This window comes from Cavenderia fasciculata, assembly GCF_000203815.1.
Source record: "Cavenderia fasciculata unplaced genomic scaffold Scf_Dfasci-G-b-126g04.f1-5, whole genome shotgun sequence".
Lineage (NCBI taxonomy): Eukaryota > Evosea > Eumycetozoa > Acytosteliales > Cavenderiaceae > Cavenderia > Cavenderia fasciculata.
Window position 1 is genome coordinate 26261 of NW_004457715.1, and position 17058 is coordinate 43318.

Below are 17058 nucleotides of genomic sequence, written 5' to 3' on the forward strand. Positions count from 1 at the left end.
AAGACATGCACTTTGCAAAAAAGAAAAAGAGCGCCAAATTCAAAGGATTCAAAAATAACAATAGTTGGTATATATATGTTTATTTAATTTTGATTTTAATTTGTACATGTTTTTTATTATTATTATTATTTATCATCATCTTCAATTTCATCTTCAATTTCATTATCATTATCATTGTCAAATTCCGATCTAAATCTAAAAGATGGATGTTGATTATAAGGTAATTTAGTTTTTTCAAGGATTGATTGAATGACCCAATCTGTCGTGACAACCGGAATCTTCATGGCATTTGTATATTTTAATAGGACACTTGAAATCTTTTTACCATCTGTCAATACTATATCAACACGATCATTTACACTAATAATTCTTTTTACAACCTTGGCACCGAGTGATTTCAACAGTGTAGTCCATTCCTCCAAAAATACAGATTCTGCAAATATTTCAATTCTTGTATTTGATAAAATTGCATTTGATCCATGTTTTCTAAAAATAAATAAATAGAGAAAAATTAATAAATATTTGATCAATCTTCTAAATATTATCTATTTTGTTTGTTTCTCTCGTACAATAAAACATTTTGGTCTTTTGATAAACAATAACCTGAAGGTAAACGATATGGTTTATAGGGGAGTGGTTCTTCTTGATCGATAGAGTCTAATACCCATTTCTTGTTGATACATGGGATACCGTGAACAATGCCACTTAGATACTTGAATGTTTTCTGTTGTTCACTTGCTAATATTAAATAGATACTTTGGTTTGCTTTGCTCCTATAACTATATGCCTTGAAAAAATCGTGTACTGGTAATATCTTTCCTCCATATTTTAATACCAATGTTGATATATTGATTTCAGGATCACCAACTTCTGGTATACCAGTTAAAAGGAAATTATATCCTTTAAAAATTGATGATTCTGATTTGATTGATTTTTGTGTTTTTTGTGATGATGATGATGATGATTTTTGTGAAGATGATTTTTGTTGTTGTGATTGTTGTGAACTTTGAGATGGTGCACTGGTCCAAGTTGATTTCTTAAATGCAATTGGTGATTTCATAAGTGTACCTCTTCTTTGTAGAGGTGGTTCTATTTTCTCTACAATTTGTTCTTCTTCTTCAGTATCTTCTTCTCCACCACCATTACCACCACCACCATTTGTTTGGTTTGATTGATCTATTTCCATTTCTTCATCTCCTGAATCATCTTCCACTTTCTTTTTTGATTTTTTTCCATGTTTTTTTTTTGGTTGTAAAACAACCCGAATTCTTTTAGTTGTTGTTTCTTGATCTGATACTTCAATATCTTCATCTGAATCATCATCATCATCATCATCAGTCACTACAACTCGTTTTTCCTTTTTCTTGAGCGATTTTTTACTACTCTTTTTTCTTGGTTTAATTGGTGATTCTTCTACTTCCTCTTCAACTTCCTCTTCATTTTCCACTTCATGTTCTTCCTCTTCCTCTTCTTCTTCTTCTTCTTCCTCTTGTTGTCTCTTTTTTCTTTTCCTTTTCTTTCTTTTTCCTGTTTCTCTCTTTTTCTTTCTCTTTTTCCTTTTGTTCTCTTTCTCTTTCTTTTTCCATTTCTCTTTCTCTTTTCTTTTCCTTTTCAATCTTTTTCCTTTCCTTTTCCTTTTGTTCTTTTTCTCTTTCTTTTTCTCTTTCTCTTTCCTTTTCCTTTTCTTTTTCATCTTTTTTAGAATCTTGGTGTTTTGAGGAAGAAGAAGAAGAAGAAGAAAATATATTCTTTCTATTTGATACTCTTGGAGGTGATGGTTCTAAAGGTGCTTCAACTTCATCCAAGTCTAATCCTTTGATAAGAGTCGTTGATGATGGTACGGTTGACAATCTCTTTTTTCCAGTCGATGAAGCCGAGGTAGTAGTTGTCGATGATGATGATGGAGCTGAAGAATCTGATTCAAAAGATAGTGTCTTTTTACTACCACTTCCACCACCATTGGTCTTTTTGTTTGTACTAATAAATCCATCATTTGATTTTTGTTTCTTTCCAATAAATCCACTTTCAAAATCTTCATCAACTAAATCTTCATCTTGATGATTATTTTTATCACTTGTTGTTGTTGTTGTTGTTGTTGTTGTTGAGGATGATGAAGATTTCTTTCTTTTTAATTGATTTAATTCTTCAAAAGAATAATATCTTTCATTGTCATTTTGTTGATGAATAGGTTGAATAAATTCAACTGCATCCAAACTATTTGGTTGATCATCTTGATCCTTTTTGTTGTTGTTGTTGTTGTTGTTGTTGTTGTTGTTGTTGTTTCCATTTCCACTTTTACTTTTAACTCCACTTGCATTTCCATTTCCTCTTCCTTCAATCATATCATCAACACCTTTTGATTGATCCCTTTTAAACTCTGATACCATTGTATCTTCTATTTGCATTCGAATGGGTGGTTGATCCAATACCAACATCGAAGTATCACTCAAACGTTTTAATTGATCTGGTGGTGTTTCAGGTACACCTTCATCTTCATCCAATAAATATTCTGTCGATGATGTATTAATATGCCATGATATATTACTACTATTCGTCATTGTAGTATCATGAGTTGACATTGATGAACTTGAATTCAATACATTCTTTCCAGTTGATGATGTCGTTGATGTCGTCGATGTATTATTATTATTATTAATATTATTACCACCAGGTGTAGTATTATTATTATTATTATTATTATTATTGGTTGTTGTTGATGTTGGTGATGTATTATTTGGTTTAACAATTTCCTTCTTTTCTTCATTGTCATCATCCTATTCATAGATCGATAGATAGATAGATAGATAACTGTAAGTATTATACTTTAATACACATTCCACGTTCTTGTTTACTTTGACATACCGATGATTCATCCATATCAGGTTCTCTAAACAATTGAGTTGGTTGCATCGTTCCACTTGGCATTAAACTAGCATCCATGTCACCTCCACCCCTCTGGGTATTTGGATCCATTGATAGAATAGGTTCGGCAAATCGAGGTCTACCATTGGTCATTGTAGCTATTTGTTTGTGTGATGGAGGTGATGTATGTCGGTGGTGACTGTGGTTGGTCATCGACGATGAAGCTGAAGCATTGACGACTGGAGTCATTTCAATAGTGTTGTTGTTACTACTAGTATCCTTTGCACTGGCCATTGTACCATCCCAAGCAATAGATCCAGACAATACAGGTGTTCTAAACACAGGTCTATCCTTCTTTGTATCTACCCTATTATTGTTGTTATTATTACTATTGTTACTATTGTTATTATTGTTATGTTGATCACCATTATCATCGCCATCATCGTCATCGTCAAAGTGTAGGCTTAGTGTAGATTCGAGTGTCATTCTTCGATATATGATTGACTTGTAGTAGCACTATAACTCAACTATGATAAGAGAGAGGAATGACCCAATTTAAATTTAGAAGAATTGGCGCCAACTATTTTTTAAATTAAGCACACAAAAAAAAAGTAAAGCATATTTTATTATTTTTATATATTCATATTTGTGTCTTTGACAAAAGCAGACAGACAGATAGATAGATAGATAGATAGATAGATAGATAGATAGATAGATAGATAGATAGATAGATAGATAGATAGATAGATGAATCATTCATGTGTGAATGTTTAGCTCTTTGATTTGGCAACCTTTGGGAAACCTGCATATCTGGCAATACCAACACAGCACAGTGGGGGAAATATTTTGTGTCGAATCTGGGTAGTATTAATCGAATTGTTCAAGTTGTCAGTTCAACAAGTAATAATTCGAGATTCTGTATTCAATCATCTCGAGGTAGATCTCATATGTAATAACACACTCTCTGTGTTTCGCTGTTTCATTTTTCGCCATGGTATGTTGATCCAAAACTAGCTACAATATTGGTTTTGTTAAATTTACATGTTATTGATTGTCTTGATGTTGTACTACTAATATATGGATAACTTTCATTTGATACAATTCCTCCACTCGATATTATATATCTCTAAAAAAAAATAAAAAAAATTTTAATATTTAAATAAAAGATTGATTGTATCTCTGGTGAGTTCGAACTAGAACATACAAATGCATTATCCATATATCCACCACTACACCCATTATTACCAAATCTATTTGAACAATCGACCAATTGTTGTTCAGAAAATGATGAAATCAATTGACCTGATTTAATTTGGTGTGCTCCTTCCATTGCTCTAAATAGTAGTGTCAAATTTAAATATAAATTAGTTGAATGTAAATAATATTATATTTAGATATTGGTTGATTTTACATACGATGAAAAAGCCCAACATGAAGCACAATTACTTGGTTTTTAACAGGAGAGACAGCACCTTTGGTTCTCCAAACTACATTGGCGTCATCTTTACCAAAAACAGTACCAATTAAATCAGTGTCGTTGACTGGTTCAGTAAGACCATCGAGAATTGGATCCAAATCCAAAATCTTGTACCAAGGAATAGTTTGGAGAATTCAAGATCTGTCAAATCAAAGTCATTCAACTCTACCAAAACACCAGAAGGTTGACCATTAAACCCCAAGAAAAAATTAAAAAATTGAAAAATATTTAGAAAAAATCGAATTTCAATAAACAATATTTGCTATCTATGAAGGCAGTATTAATTTTAATTAATTGTTGGTTTTTATTAAAATTCTCCTCTCTCGTATTTTAAGAAAAAATCCTTTCTACGTCCAACAAACAATACACTCAGAACAATAAAATGTGTATTATCTTGGATAATATCGGAGCTAACATGGGTGGCAATTCTGTCCATTTGGATGGGAATAAAAATGTCTTCAGGAGGTGGAAGAGCGATCCAGTTGTTCCATTCACCAGAACCCAACCATTCACGGTGAAAAGAATGAACCCTGAGCTTCGCAATTAACCGGCCACTTTCAGGGTTGAAATTAGCTCCCAACATTTTGATACCAGTCATCCTTGGGAAATAAATAAAGGCTCTTTCAAGACCTAATTGAAATAAATAAAAATATTAATAAAACATATTATAATCGTATATATTAGTTGTTTAACTTACCCTTGTCTGAAGCACCTTGGTAATAAACAATGGGGGAGAAGATAAATTCGTACGCCAGATAGTTGGATGTTCCAGAGGTCACTGAAGAGGGACGATCTCTAATGTCATCGATTAGCGAGTCAAAGTTAGAGGTTGAGTACATCGCAGATATATCACCATACTCTGGCTCAGGTCTGGATCTTTTGGGAGTTGGTGGCTCAGGACTGGATCTTTTGCGAGGTGTTGGCTCCCAAAAGTCTTTTTCAGAAAACCCACCAACTGATTGGACAGGTGACGAGGGAATGGGTGGTGGAGCCATACTAGTAGATATACTAGCTGGTGCTTGGACGGCTGGTATGGCGGCGGCGGCTGCAGGTGGTCGGGCAACACTAGCTCTTGGTGGACGCGCTTCAACAACCTCGACCGGTTGTGGTGGTTCGATTTCACTGCTAGAATCAAGAGAAATCGAAGAAGGCACAGGTGAAGTAGGAGTACTGCCTCCTGTACTGGGACTGGCATGTGTACGAGCTGCATCATCGATCTTGCCTAGATGATAACGTTTCATTGTGTTAATTTTCCCTTTAATGCTGTTGGGACCAAAATTGGAGGAGGAATACGCCTCCAAGAATCTTTTCTGGATGTCTGCAGTAGACTCGTTACCTTTTTTGAACTGGTCGATAATGAATTTGTTATGTTCCTCTGAATATTTTGAGTACTTTTAAAAAAAATTAATAAGGAATACTAATTAATTAATTAATGTTGGGAGTACATACAGCCATTTTGAATAAATTGAATTAATAATTGGTTGAATATAAGTTGAATATAAGTTGAATATAAGTTGAATATAAGTTGAAATTGTTTGAATAAAATTGAGTTTTTATTCTTTTCGTATAGAACTTGTCTCGTGTCGATGAGGTATCTTTGAGGGAAATATTGAAGTTCATTGCGCTTCAAAATGGAAAATCGGTGATTCTCCAAGGAGTTCGTGTTACCATTTTTTCTATTCTCACAGAATGTTTTTCACGAAATATCTTCTTACTGGATGCTATGAGTAATAATATTTTTTAAAACTATTAGAAATAATCGGAAATGATAGAATATTTTTAGAAAAGGTGAATACCTAATATTTGTTTACAAATTCGAATTAATACGAACTAATATTATAAAAATTTGGAAAAATTGAAAAAAAAAACAAAACACTTGTTTGGTTGTGTGTTTCTTTATCTGTACAGGTACAACCCAAACAAGCAACGACTTATTTATTATAAATAAATAAAAGAGAAGTATGGACAGTATAAATGGGGTTTCTCAACCTCAACAAATAATACATTTAAACATAAATACAACAAACTATAATTTACAATATATACATGCAAAAAAAAAAAACAACGATGATTAGTTCACCAACAGATATACGCATGATGCCTCCACATGTAATAAAAGATTACTGCGGTGTGTTTTATCCAACACTCGTCCATTTAAGCGAATTGGTTGGCAAGTCAGGTGGTGTGCAACTGAAACACATCTTGTGGGCAATGACTTACTGTCGTCAATTTTTGCCCTTCTCAACTCTAGCAACAAATTTTAATGTCAGCATACGAACAATGAATGACTGGGTTAATCAAGCTATTAACGAGATATATTATAAGATCAAACCAATAGTTGATTCGGTAAGATATCATACATATAAACTATACACAAAAACTATATATATTTAACTAACATTTATTCATATTATATGTAGTTTGAAGAAGTTATAAAGACCTCAAGAAGAAGTGGTCCTTATTATGAATTTAAAGGAATTGGTGCGTTGGACTCTACCTTTATCGAAATCCAAAAGCCAATGCACTCCCAAAAGAGGACCGAATATTATTCAAGTATGTTTTGTTTATTATAGGTCATAGTTGGCAACTATTAGTTGTATAAAAATACTTATCTAAATATTTTATTTAATCTTTTCTCTAGAGAAACATGGTGCCCATGGTGTGAAATTCGAGCACATTGTTACCTTGGATGGTCAACTAGTTTGGATAAGAGGCCCGTTCCCTGGGTCAATGAACGATAATTTGATAACTCAAACAACAAATCCTCTGGCTCTATGCGAAATGGATGAGCATTTGTTTGGAGACAAGGCATACGAGGGATACAGACGTATCCTTGTTCCTCACAAAAAGAAAAAGAATGTGCCCTTCACCCCAGAGCAAAAGGAAAGAAACGACTATGTTGGACACAACAGAGCAGTTGTGGAGAACTACTTCGGCGCTTTGAAAGTATTTCATTGTTTCAACTCCCCTTGGAGATCGTCCATTGAACAACTCACCAAGGTTTTCTACATTATTAACTATGTCCTAAACTTTGAGATGGATCATGGCCTCAGAGGAACCCTCAGACCAATGAACCCGGATATTTAATTTACTATTCAATAAACCAAACAGACATGAAATTTATTATTCATAATTTTTTTTAAAGGTCCTCTGAGCGATAGCAAAAATCGGAGTTGGAAATTCTATTTTTTCTGTATGTTTTTTAATTTTTCAAATTTTGCTCAGGGTTTATTGAAGCGAGTAATAAAGTCTAGATTTTCTTTAAAAATATTAAATCTTTTGAGAAACTCTTTTCCATCATAAAGTTTACCAAACTTTAGAATCCATTGATTGAATTCAGTAATGTATTGTGCAGGTGTAAATAATGATGTTGATTTTGTTGTATCAGATAATTGATCATTGCCAGATACAATTAAAACTGTTGATAATACAATTACTATTAATAAAATTAGTTTCATTTTTTAGAGTAGTTGAGAGAGAGAGAAAGAAAACTATTTATATTCATTCAATTAAATACTTTACACTACATTATTAGAGTAGGGCAGAGTAAGCAATAGGCAGAGCATTACTTTCTTTTACTAAAGAATAAACGCGAATTACGAGTTTGTAAATCGATCACACACTGTACGATCTGCATGCAGATCATGTTGATTCATTAGGATAGAGGATGGATTCATTCCTCTTTTATCTGTATACATGTATGAGGTAGAACAACAATATTGCCGAAAATCATAGGATGCTTACTTGAAAGCTTGCTTGCTTGGACTGTGCACAAAATAAATTAAAATAAATTAAAAATAAAAAACGAATAAGTACATGCTATGAAATATGATGGGTATTGATTGTTGTATAATACCGACGACGGAGAGATATTCAGGAAGAAGAAATAGATAAATGTGGTCATCATCACAATCAAGTAAAATTAAACTTGTACATACATCTTATCAACGATTTACAACAAATCTCTCTGCATCCTCATCCTCTTATTTGAGGAATTATATATCAACGTCAAACAACTATAACTATAATAATAATAATACCAACAACTTGTATAAATGTCAAAATATCAATAACTATAACTATAACTATGCAAAGTTAAACAATAACAATAACAATAACAATTCATACCTCTGTACATATAAAAATAATAATAATAACAATCATTTAATCAACATTAATAATAAGAGACTTTATACAAGTAATAGTAATAGTAGTAGGAATGATAGTGATTATGGATACTATGATGTTCAACTATCTTATGAAGTAGAAGAAGATGATAAACCATATGAACAAACCGTTTCAAGCAATGATTCGAATTCGTCTAGTACTTTTAGTACTACCCTTCCACCATTACAATTACAACCATTACAACAACAACAAAAAGAAAAATACAACCCAAAACCAACTAAACAAGTTAATGCTGCCTCTCTACCAAAGATAATCAAGATTAAATCTTCTTCAAAATCTTCTTCTCCTCTTCCTCCTCCTTCTCTTTCAATATCAACCGATACTAATAATAGTAATAATATAAAGAAGAATAATAATAATAGTAATGATTCAATTATTCAATCTATTTTTGGTTTACAAGATTCAAATACAATTAAATCAAATATAAATAATAATAATATAAATAATAATTCCACAATTACTCCAACTGGATTAAATAATTCACAACCAAAACAACAAGAAATATTGAATCTTGATAATGAAGAAGAAGAATTATCTTTTGAAAAGAAAAAGAAAAAAGGTAAAAAATCATCACAAGAAGATAGTGATATGGAGATTGATTTAACCGATGAACAAAAAGCAATTGTTAAATGTATTGTGGAAGGAGGAAAGAATGTATTTTTCACGGGTAGTGCTGGTACTGGCAAATCGGTCGTCATCAAACACACAGTCGCTCAATTGCGAGAAAAGCATGGAATTGGAACAGTTCATGTCACTGCCGCATCTGGTATTGCTGCCGTCAATATTGGAGGTGTCACACTTCACTCTTTTGCAGGTATTGGCTATGGACAGGGAACAGTCACTCAACTGGCCGTTGGAATTGCCAAACGAAAGAAATATGAAAAACGGTGGAGAGAATGTAAAGTATTGATCATTGATGAAATATCAATGATTGATTCTGAACTGTTTGATAAATTGGAACAAGTTGCTAGAATTGTTAGAAATAATGATGCTCCAGTAAGACAAACGACAAAACAAAAAATATTTACAGTACTTAAGAATTAATTTGATTTATTTTCCATTTTAGTTTGGAGGAATACAATTATGTTTATGTGGAGATTTTTTCCAATTGCCTCCAGTATTGGGTAATTATGCATTTGAAAGTGAAGCATGGCATAAATGTATATCGATGAATTTAGAGTTAAAGACTGTTATGCGACAAAAGGACGATGAGTTTATTCGGGTGTTGAATAAACTTCGCAAGGGTCAAGTGTATAGTGAGGCAATCGATCTGTTGCATAAATGTAACCGACCATTGGATATTTCAAATGGTGTACTTCCCACTAAACTGTATACAACCAATGCCGACGTAGACTCTGAAAACAATGTAGCGTTGGCAGCTTTACCAGGCGAGACTGTCTCTTTTACATCGATTGATAGTGGATGTAAAGAGTTGATTGAAGCACTTGACAAGGATTGTCCAGCACCACGTGAACTTAATCTAAAGGTTGGTGCACAAGTTGTATTGCTACGTAAACCAGATGGACAGTCTAAATTGGTCAATGGCAGTCGTGGCGTAGTGGTTGAATTTGTCGAACCCAAGGCAACACGTTTACTCAAAGCCAAGTCTACATCGTGGGCTGAAAAGAATGCATTGGTACCCGTCGTACTGTTTAACGATGGGAGTCGTGTACGTATCAAACCAAGCGAATGGGGTATCTGGTCGGAAAAGAAAGCTACCCGTCAACAACTACCTCTCAAACTGGCGTGGGCACTCACCATCCACCGTGCTCAGGGTCTCACACTTGACAAGATTGAGTGTCGTCTCCAACAAGCATTTGCCAATGGACAAGCCTATGTAGCACTATCACGTGCCAAAACACTCCAAGGTCTCTATCTAGAAGAATTTGCCAAAACATCCATTAGAACAAGCGCCAAAGTTATCGATTTTGAAAAGAAATTCTTAAAATCAACTACTATTCCTACAACTTTTAAAATTAAATTCTAGAAAAAATAATAAATAAATTATTATTGATATTTTGTTTATTTATTTAGAGATGATTTCTTTTTTCTAATTCTTTGATGTTGTTGATGTTGTAAATCAAAATCTTTTAATTGTTTTAGGTCAACATAATTTGTGACATCTTCTTTTTGAAGATCATTGCCAAGGAAATAGATTTTGAGTTGGTCTTTGACAACTTCGCCCCAAACGAATCCAGCTACTGGTGTCATGTCATGGAAAGCATCACAACATTTACAATACTTGTAGTTGAATCCAAAGAATATTTTAACCAATATACTCATTAATGGTAGAGTAAACATTTTAACAATCCACCAAAGCACGCCAATGATATCACTCCATGCACGTTTCTTTTTGTTGTTTACTGGGTGTCTTGTGAGTAATGCCTTTCTTGGTTTGATACTATATTCAATATCATCATTGATCAATTCTGGAATTTCATCAAATAAATCTGGTCTATCTCCTTGTTTCTGCAATGAATTGTTGAAAGGATTAGCTGATCCAGATGATGATGAACCTCTACTTTTTTTGGTTTTGACGATAGTTGTTCCATCTGAATTTTTAGATTTTGATTTTTGATTCAAATTCTTTTTAGAAGAATTTTTCTTTGGTTGTTGAGAGATTGGTAAAGGAGGAGGGGAAGAAATGGAAGGGGATGTCGAGACTGATTTACTATTTAAATGAGGAGTATTATTATTTGAGGAATCTTCTTGATTTGAAGATTCATCATAATCATCAGTACCATCCTCTTCGTTATCTGATATGAGATCAGGTAATTCATCAAGATAGACAACTGTACCATCAGGATTGACATACTTTCTTCTATTATCTTTTTGTGACTTTTGTTGTTGTTGTTGTTGTCGTTTGAGTAACTGTTCTTGTTCAAGTGCCAATTCTCTTTCTGCACGTTGTCTTTCCATTTCAGTTTGAAATCTTAACTGTTCTTCTTTACGACGTTGTTTCTCGGCACGTCTCTTTTCTCTTTCACGTTTTTCTTTTTCCTCTTTTTGTTTCTTTTCCATCTCTGCACGTTGTTCCATTTCCTTTTCATATTGTTGTCTTTCAAGTTCCAATTCTTTTTCTTTTTGTTTCTTTTCCAACTCTTTGATTCTTTTTTCTTCTCTTTCCTCGTTTTCCTTTTTTTCATTTTCCAATCTCTCCATTTCAATCTTGCTCAACAATTCTTGTTCATATTGTTCCAATTTTTGTCTTTGTTCAGTCATTTCTTGTTCTTCTTTTTGTCTTCTCTTTTCTTCTTTTAATTGACTTCTTGTCTTTTTTTCTTTTTTCTTTTGAGCAAGGGTTGTTGGTGAAGCATCCAAAGATGAAACATTTGAATTGGTATCATCATTTTTCTTTAATTCTTCTTTTGGTAATGGTTCAACATTTAAATGTTGTTGATTATTCTTATTTTTAATAATTAAACTTGCCAATTCAAAAATCTTATTTTTTGATTGAGTTGTTGGATGAATTTCATATGATTTATCAAAATGATTTAATGCCCTATAAAAAATTAAAAAATAAAAATAAATAAAAAAAATAAAAGGATTTGATTGTTTTTGTTTTTACATACTTTTCATAATCTTTTTGTTTTAAATATTGAATTCCTAGTTCATATAATTTATCTGCTTCATTATTATTATTATTAATAGTTGATGATTCATTATTTGATTTTTGAGATTGAATAGGTGATTGTTGTTTTTGTAATGGTTGTTGTTGTTGTTGTGATTGTTGTTGTAAAGGTGGAAATTGTTGTTGATGGTTTTGTTGTTGTTGTTGATATTGTTGTTGATTTGATTTTGGTTTTGTATTTGTTTGTTGTTGAGATTTATATTGTTGATTTTGTTTATAATGTTGTTGTTGATTATTTTGTTGGTGTTGATGTTGAGGTGATGTATTATTACTATTTTTATTATTATTTTGTTGATGTTGTTGAGATGATGTATTATTACTTTTATTTTGTTGTTGATGATTTTGTAGAGGAGGTGATTGTTGTTGATTATTTTGTTGATGATGCTGATTTTGATTACTTTGTTGATATTGAGGAATTAAAGAAGCATCACTTACAAGGTTTGGTATGGGAGATGATAATCTTGGTGAAAAATCGATTGGAGAAGATAATCCAAATGGTGAAAGTCCAGCTGCTGTATTTCCAACCATATTACTACTACCATTAGCATTATAAGATCCACCTGGAGAGAATGAATGCCAATTATTGAAAAAGTTTCTCTTTAGTTGCAAAAGCCATTGTGAAGCTTGGACATGATCATGATTGGATATGTAGAGAGCATACAAACATTGCTCCAATGAGAATCCCTGATTGACAAATGTCATGACAAAAAGTTTGTCTGGTGAATCTCCAACAACTGCTTGTTGTGGTGTTTGTTGTTGTTGTTGTTGAGGTGAATAAGATGATGGTGAAGATGAAGATGGTGAAGATGATGAATAGGTTGCAGAATGAGGAGAAGATGACGATACTGCATAAGGTGAAGAAGAAAACATATTATTATGATTGGGAGTATTGGATTTTGATGATGATCTTGCACCTTTAAATACACTATTATTGACCAATGAAGATGTATTCAATTCACTCACTGGATGAATAATATTCTTGAAAAAGTGTGGACTATTATCACTACCAAATAAACTATATGATCTTGAATATTCTAAAGGTAAAGTATATTAGTATCTTTTGTTTTGTTATATTACTAATATTTTTTTTCTTACCAATATCATTTCCACTTGAATTTAATGATATTGAATCTTCTTCTTCATCATCATCTTCACTTTCATCGTCTTCGTTGTCATCGTCTTCGTCGTCACCATCGTCTTCGTCTTCTTCATCCATGTCTTCTTCGTCGTCCATATCTTCATCGTCGTCATAGACAATGTTGTAACTGTTGATACTGATACTACCACTATTGGTTGAATTATTCTTATTGTCAATCGATAAGATAGGTGAATCGACAAATAACTTTCTCTGTTGAGTGACATTACTCTCCTCTTCTTCATCTTCTACTCTAACTGGTTTCATTTGACTAGATGAAGAGGAAGAGTTATTACTTCTACCACTTCCAATTAATCCTTTTGATGTTGTTGTAGTTGTTGGTAGACGTGTTGTCGTTGTTGAACTACTACTACCAGTAAAGAAACTCTTTACATTATTATGAAAGAATGAATTTAAACTTTTACCAGGACTATTCATAATAGATGCAGCTGCAATTGGTATATTTGGTAATGGTGGTGAATTATTATGAGTAGAATGAATAGTACTACTAGGTTTTAAAGGTACTCCATTAATATTAAATGTACTAGTATTATCAAAATGTAATGTACTAAAACTATTATTACTATTAAAACTATTTTGTTGTTGATGTTGATGTTGTTGATGTGGAGGTGTAGTTGAAGAAGTAATAGATGGAGATGAAGACTGGGATGATATATTATCATTGTCTGTCGTATGGTCAATGACATTCATTGCTGCTTCTAAACCACCTTCACCACCACTACTATTAACAGTAGTAGTAGTAGATGATGATTCCATTTAGTTTGGTGTATATATATATTATCTTATCTCTAATATAAATAAGATAATTAAATAGACAAATGCAATACAAACGACTTGGATGAAGAAACTCATTGACTTTTGCGACTTTCACTCGAAGATTCATCGGTTATTGGTTTTTTGACAAAAGATAAAAATAAATATAAATATAAATTAAAAATATTAATATAATAATTAATAATTATTAGTTTTCCAAATCCAATACACAACTTGCTACTTTTTTTGTTTTAGTTTTAGTATTATTATTATGTATTTGTTATGTATTTGTTATGTATTTGTTAGGTATTTATTTTGATTTATTTATTTTCGGTAAATGAAGAAGCCCATGGATTATTGGCAGCTGATGTCTTTGGTGGAGCAGTACCAAGGATCTTTTGAATGTTGGTTCTGATGGTCATTGATGAGATGACGTATAAAAAGGTCATTGAACAATCAGTCATATCAGTACCTGCTAAATTACGATGACTTAGACCTTGAAGGAATCCAATTGGTTCAAATGGTAATTTACAAACTACTACTCCATTAAATCTACATGATTACATTATTATTAATACTCTAAGTCTTTGTTTTCTTTTTGCTTCTCTTTTGTTAACATACAATGAATTTAAATAACTAAATAAAGAAATCATAGAAATTGCAACAGCAAACATTGATTTCATCTTGGAGAATGTCATTTGTTGATTGGCTTGTTTGAGAGAATCTTCGAGACGTTCCAACTTTTTATCCTTGCCCTTTGACTTGCTGAGCAGTGATGATTTGCTAGACTCTGATTCTTTGGCCTTTTCAACCTGTTCTGTGAGACGATCAATGTTTATCTTTGCCTTTTTATAAGATTCGGTTCGATACACAAACAACCATGATACTCCCTCTGAAAAGAGTGAACTTGCTATCGATACTCCAAGAATGAATAATATATCTGTTATCATCGCAATTATATGTATATCTTTGTAGAAATATATTTCGTCGGGTAATATAAATAATGACAATGCTTGCAGACGGATGAACATAACATGATCATCTCAAGTTTTCATGTTTTTTTTTTGTTTCTTCTGTATCATAATCTTTTAAAAGATCAGCTCATATATAAATATATCTTGATTAATACATATCATTTAGAGATATTCTTTATTTTAATATATTCTCTTTGTTGTATATATATTTATTGTTTATTAAATTACTTGCTTGGCACCATCAGAGTGAGAGATCTGCTTTTGGTCTCCCAATATTTTTAATTAATTTTTTGTTTTTTTTTTTTTTTCAACAACACAGTGATGTTCATCAGCTTCAATTTAGTTTCGCAAATACTTTGTAATTTAAATAATACATATACATATATATAGAATTTAAAGAATGGGTCAGAACCAATCTTTAGGTAATATGGATAAAGATCCAAATAAAAAGGTTGGTTGAAACAAAAAGATAAAGAAAAGAGAAATAGAAATAAAAGATAACAAAAGAGAAAGAGTTGTTGTTGTTGTTGTTATTGATTAGTAGCTGTAGTAGTAGAGGAGATAGATTAGATTATATAAAGATATGATTTGATAAAGAAGAAGAATATATGATAGTAGAATGAAATATACATATATGATTATTAACTTTTTTCTTTTTTTTTTTTATATTTCTATCTACTTGTCTCTTTTTTTACTTTCTATTTTCTACTACTAGGATCAACAAAAACCAAAATATCAAGCACCACCACCACCAACACAATTTGGAAAGAAAAAGAGAAGAAGAGGAGCAGAGACTAGTACAAAGTTACCAGTTGTGACACCACATACCAAATGTAAATTAAAGCAATTAAAACTCGAACGTATAAAAGATTATTTGTTGATGGAACAAGAGTTTCTCCAAAACTATGAACTCAACCAACCAAAGGGCGACGACAAGGACAAGACTGACGAAAAGATGATCGACGAGATTAGAGGCGACCCACTGACGGTCGGTTCGCTCGAAGAGGTGATTGACGATAATCATGCTATCGTGTCGAATGCAGTGGGACCCGAACACTATGTACGTATCATGTCGTTTGTCGACAAGAGCAAACTGTTCCTCGGCGCCACCGTCCTCCTCCACAACAAGACATTGTCGGTGGTCGGTGTCATTGACAGCGAGGTCGACCCCATGGTCAATGTGATGAAGGTTGAAAAGGCACCACTCGAGAGCTACAGCGATATTGGTGGGCTCGAGACACAGGTGCAAGAGATGAAAGAGGCTGTCGAGCTGCCCCTCACTCACCCCGAGTTTTACGAAGAGATTGGTATCAAGCCACCCAAAGGTGTCATTTTGTATGGTGAGCCAGGTACCGGCAAGACACTGCTCGCCAAGGCTGTGGCCAATCAGACATCGGCCACCTTTTTGCGTGTCGTCGGCTCGGAACTCATCCAAAAGTATCTTGGTGACGGACCCAAGCTCGTCAGAGAGTTGTTCCGTGTCGCCGAAGAATTGGCACCATCCATTGTCTTTATCGACGAAATTGATGCCGTCGGTACCAAGCGTTACGACAGCACATCGGGTGGAGAGCGTGAAATCCAACGTACCATGCTCGAGTTGCTCAATCAACTCGACGGTTTTGATGCTCGTGCCGACGTTAAAGTCATCATGGCCACTAACCGTATCGAAACTCTCGACCCTGCCCTCATCCGTCCCGGTCGTATCGATAGAAAGATTGAATTCCCATTGCCAGACATCAAGACCAAACGTAAGATCTTTGAAATCCACACTGCCAAGATGAACCTCTCTGAGGATGTCAACCTCGAAGAGTTTGTCATGTCCAAGGACGATCTCTCTGGTGCCGATATCAAGGCCATTTGTACAGAATCTGGTTTACTTGCCCTTCGTGAACGTCGTATGCGTGTCACTCATACCGATTTTAAAAAGGCAAAAGAAAAAGTTCTCTATCGTAAAACTCAAGGTGCTCCTGAAGGTTTATATATGTAAAAAAAAAAAGAGATAAAAGAAAAAAAAAAA

General features: G+C 33.1%; 8 protein-coding genes across 8 annotated transcripts; 3 read left to right on the plus strand and 5 right to left on the minus strand.

The window, feature by feature from the left end:
• Window positions 1–125: 125 nt before the first annotated feature.
• Window positions 126–3348, minus strand: DFA_02018 (uncharacterized protein; the record flags this gene model as incomplete). Its single annotated transcript, XM_004357447.1, has 4 exons — window positions 126–486; window positions 570–1693; window positions 1764–2774; window positions 2824–3348. The coding sequence occupies 4 exons, from the start codon at window positions 3346–3348 to the stop codon at window positions 126–128; spliced, it is 3021 nt and encodes a 1006-aa protein (XP_004357504.1).
• Window positions 3349–3841: 493 nt separating this feature from the next.
• On the minus strand, window positions 3842–4775 carry DFA_02019 (cathepsin L; the record flags this gene model as incomplete). The annotated part of the gene is made up of 4 exons (XM_004357448.1): window positions 3842–3988; window positions 4067–4196; window positions 4274–4446; window positions 4755–4775. 4 exons carry the CDS (start codon window positions 4773–4775, stop codon window positions 3842–3844), a joined length of 471 nt encoding a protein of 156 aa, XP_004357505.1.
• Window positions 4776–5137: 362 nt separating this feature from the next.
• Window positions 5138–6941, plus strand: DFA_02020 (uncharacterized protein; the record flags this gene model as incomplete). Its single annotated transcript, XM_004357449.1, has 4 exons — window positions 5138–5536; window positions 5910–5930; window positions 6760–6892; window positions 6913–6941. The coding sequence occupies 4 exons, from the start codon at window positions 5138–5140 to the stop codon at window positions 6939–6941; spliced, it is 582 nt and encodes a 193-aa protein (XP_004357506.1).
• Window positions 6942–7567: 626 nt separating this feature from the next.
• DFA_02021 (uncharacterized protein) lies at window positions 7568–7797 on the minus strand (the record flags this gene model as incomplete). Its single annotated transcript, XM_004357450.1, has 2 exons — window positions 7568–7598; window positions 7628–7797. The coding sequence occupies 2 exons, from the start codon at window positions 7795–7797 to the stop codon at window positions 7568–7570; spliced, it is 201 nt and encodes a 66-aa protein (XP_004357507.1).
• Window positions 7798–8233: 436 nt separating this feature from the next.
• pif1 (DNA helicase) lies at window positions 8234–10473 on the plus strand (the record flags this gene model as incomplete). Its single annotated transcript, XM_004357451.1, has 4 exons — window positions 8234–9502; window positions 9594–9687; window positions 9778–10395; window positions 10433–10473. The coding sequence occupies 4 exons, from the start codon at window positions 8234–8236 to the stop codon at window positions 10471–10473; spliced, it is 2022 nt and encodes a 673-aa protein (XP_004357508.1).
• Window positions 10474–10549: 76 nt separating this feature from the next.
• On the minus strand, window positions 10550–14070 carry DFA_02023 (uncharacterized protein; the record flags this gene model as incomplete). The annotated part of the gene is made up of 3 exons (XM_004357452.1): window positions 10550–12029; window positions 12100–13192; window positions 13254–14070. The coding sequence occupies 3 exons, from the start codon at window positions 14068–14070 to the stop codon at window positions 10550–10552; spliced, it is 3390 nt and encodes a 1129-aa protein (XP_004357509.1).
• A 317-nt stretch (window positions 14071–14387) lies between these two features.
• On the minus strand, window positions 14388–15098 carry DFA_02024 (uncharacterized protein; the record flags this gene model as incomplete). The annotated part of the gene is made up of 2 exons (XM_004357453.1): window positions 14388–14619; window positions 14689–15098. 2 exons carry the CDS (start codon window positions 15096–15098, stop codon window positions 14388–14390), a joined length of 642 nt encoding a protein of 213 aa, XP_004357510.1.
• Window positions 15099–15441: 343 nt separating this feature from the next.
• psmC1 (26S proteasome ATPase 1 subunit) lies at window positions 15442–17028 on the plus strand (the record flags this gene model as incomplete). Its single annotated transcript, XM_004357454.1, has 2 exons — window positions 15442–15492; window positions 15757–17028. The coding sequence occupies 2 exons, from the start codon at window positions 15442–15444 to the stop codon at window positions 17026–17028; spliced, it is 1323 nt and encodes a 440-aa protein (XP_004357511.1).
• Window positions 17029–17058: the final 30 nt, after the last annotated feature.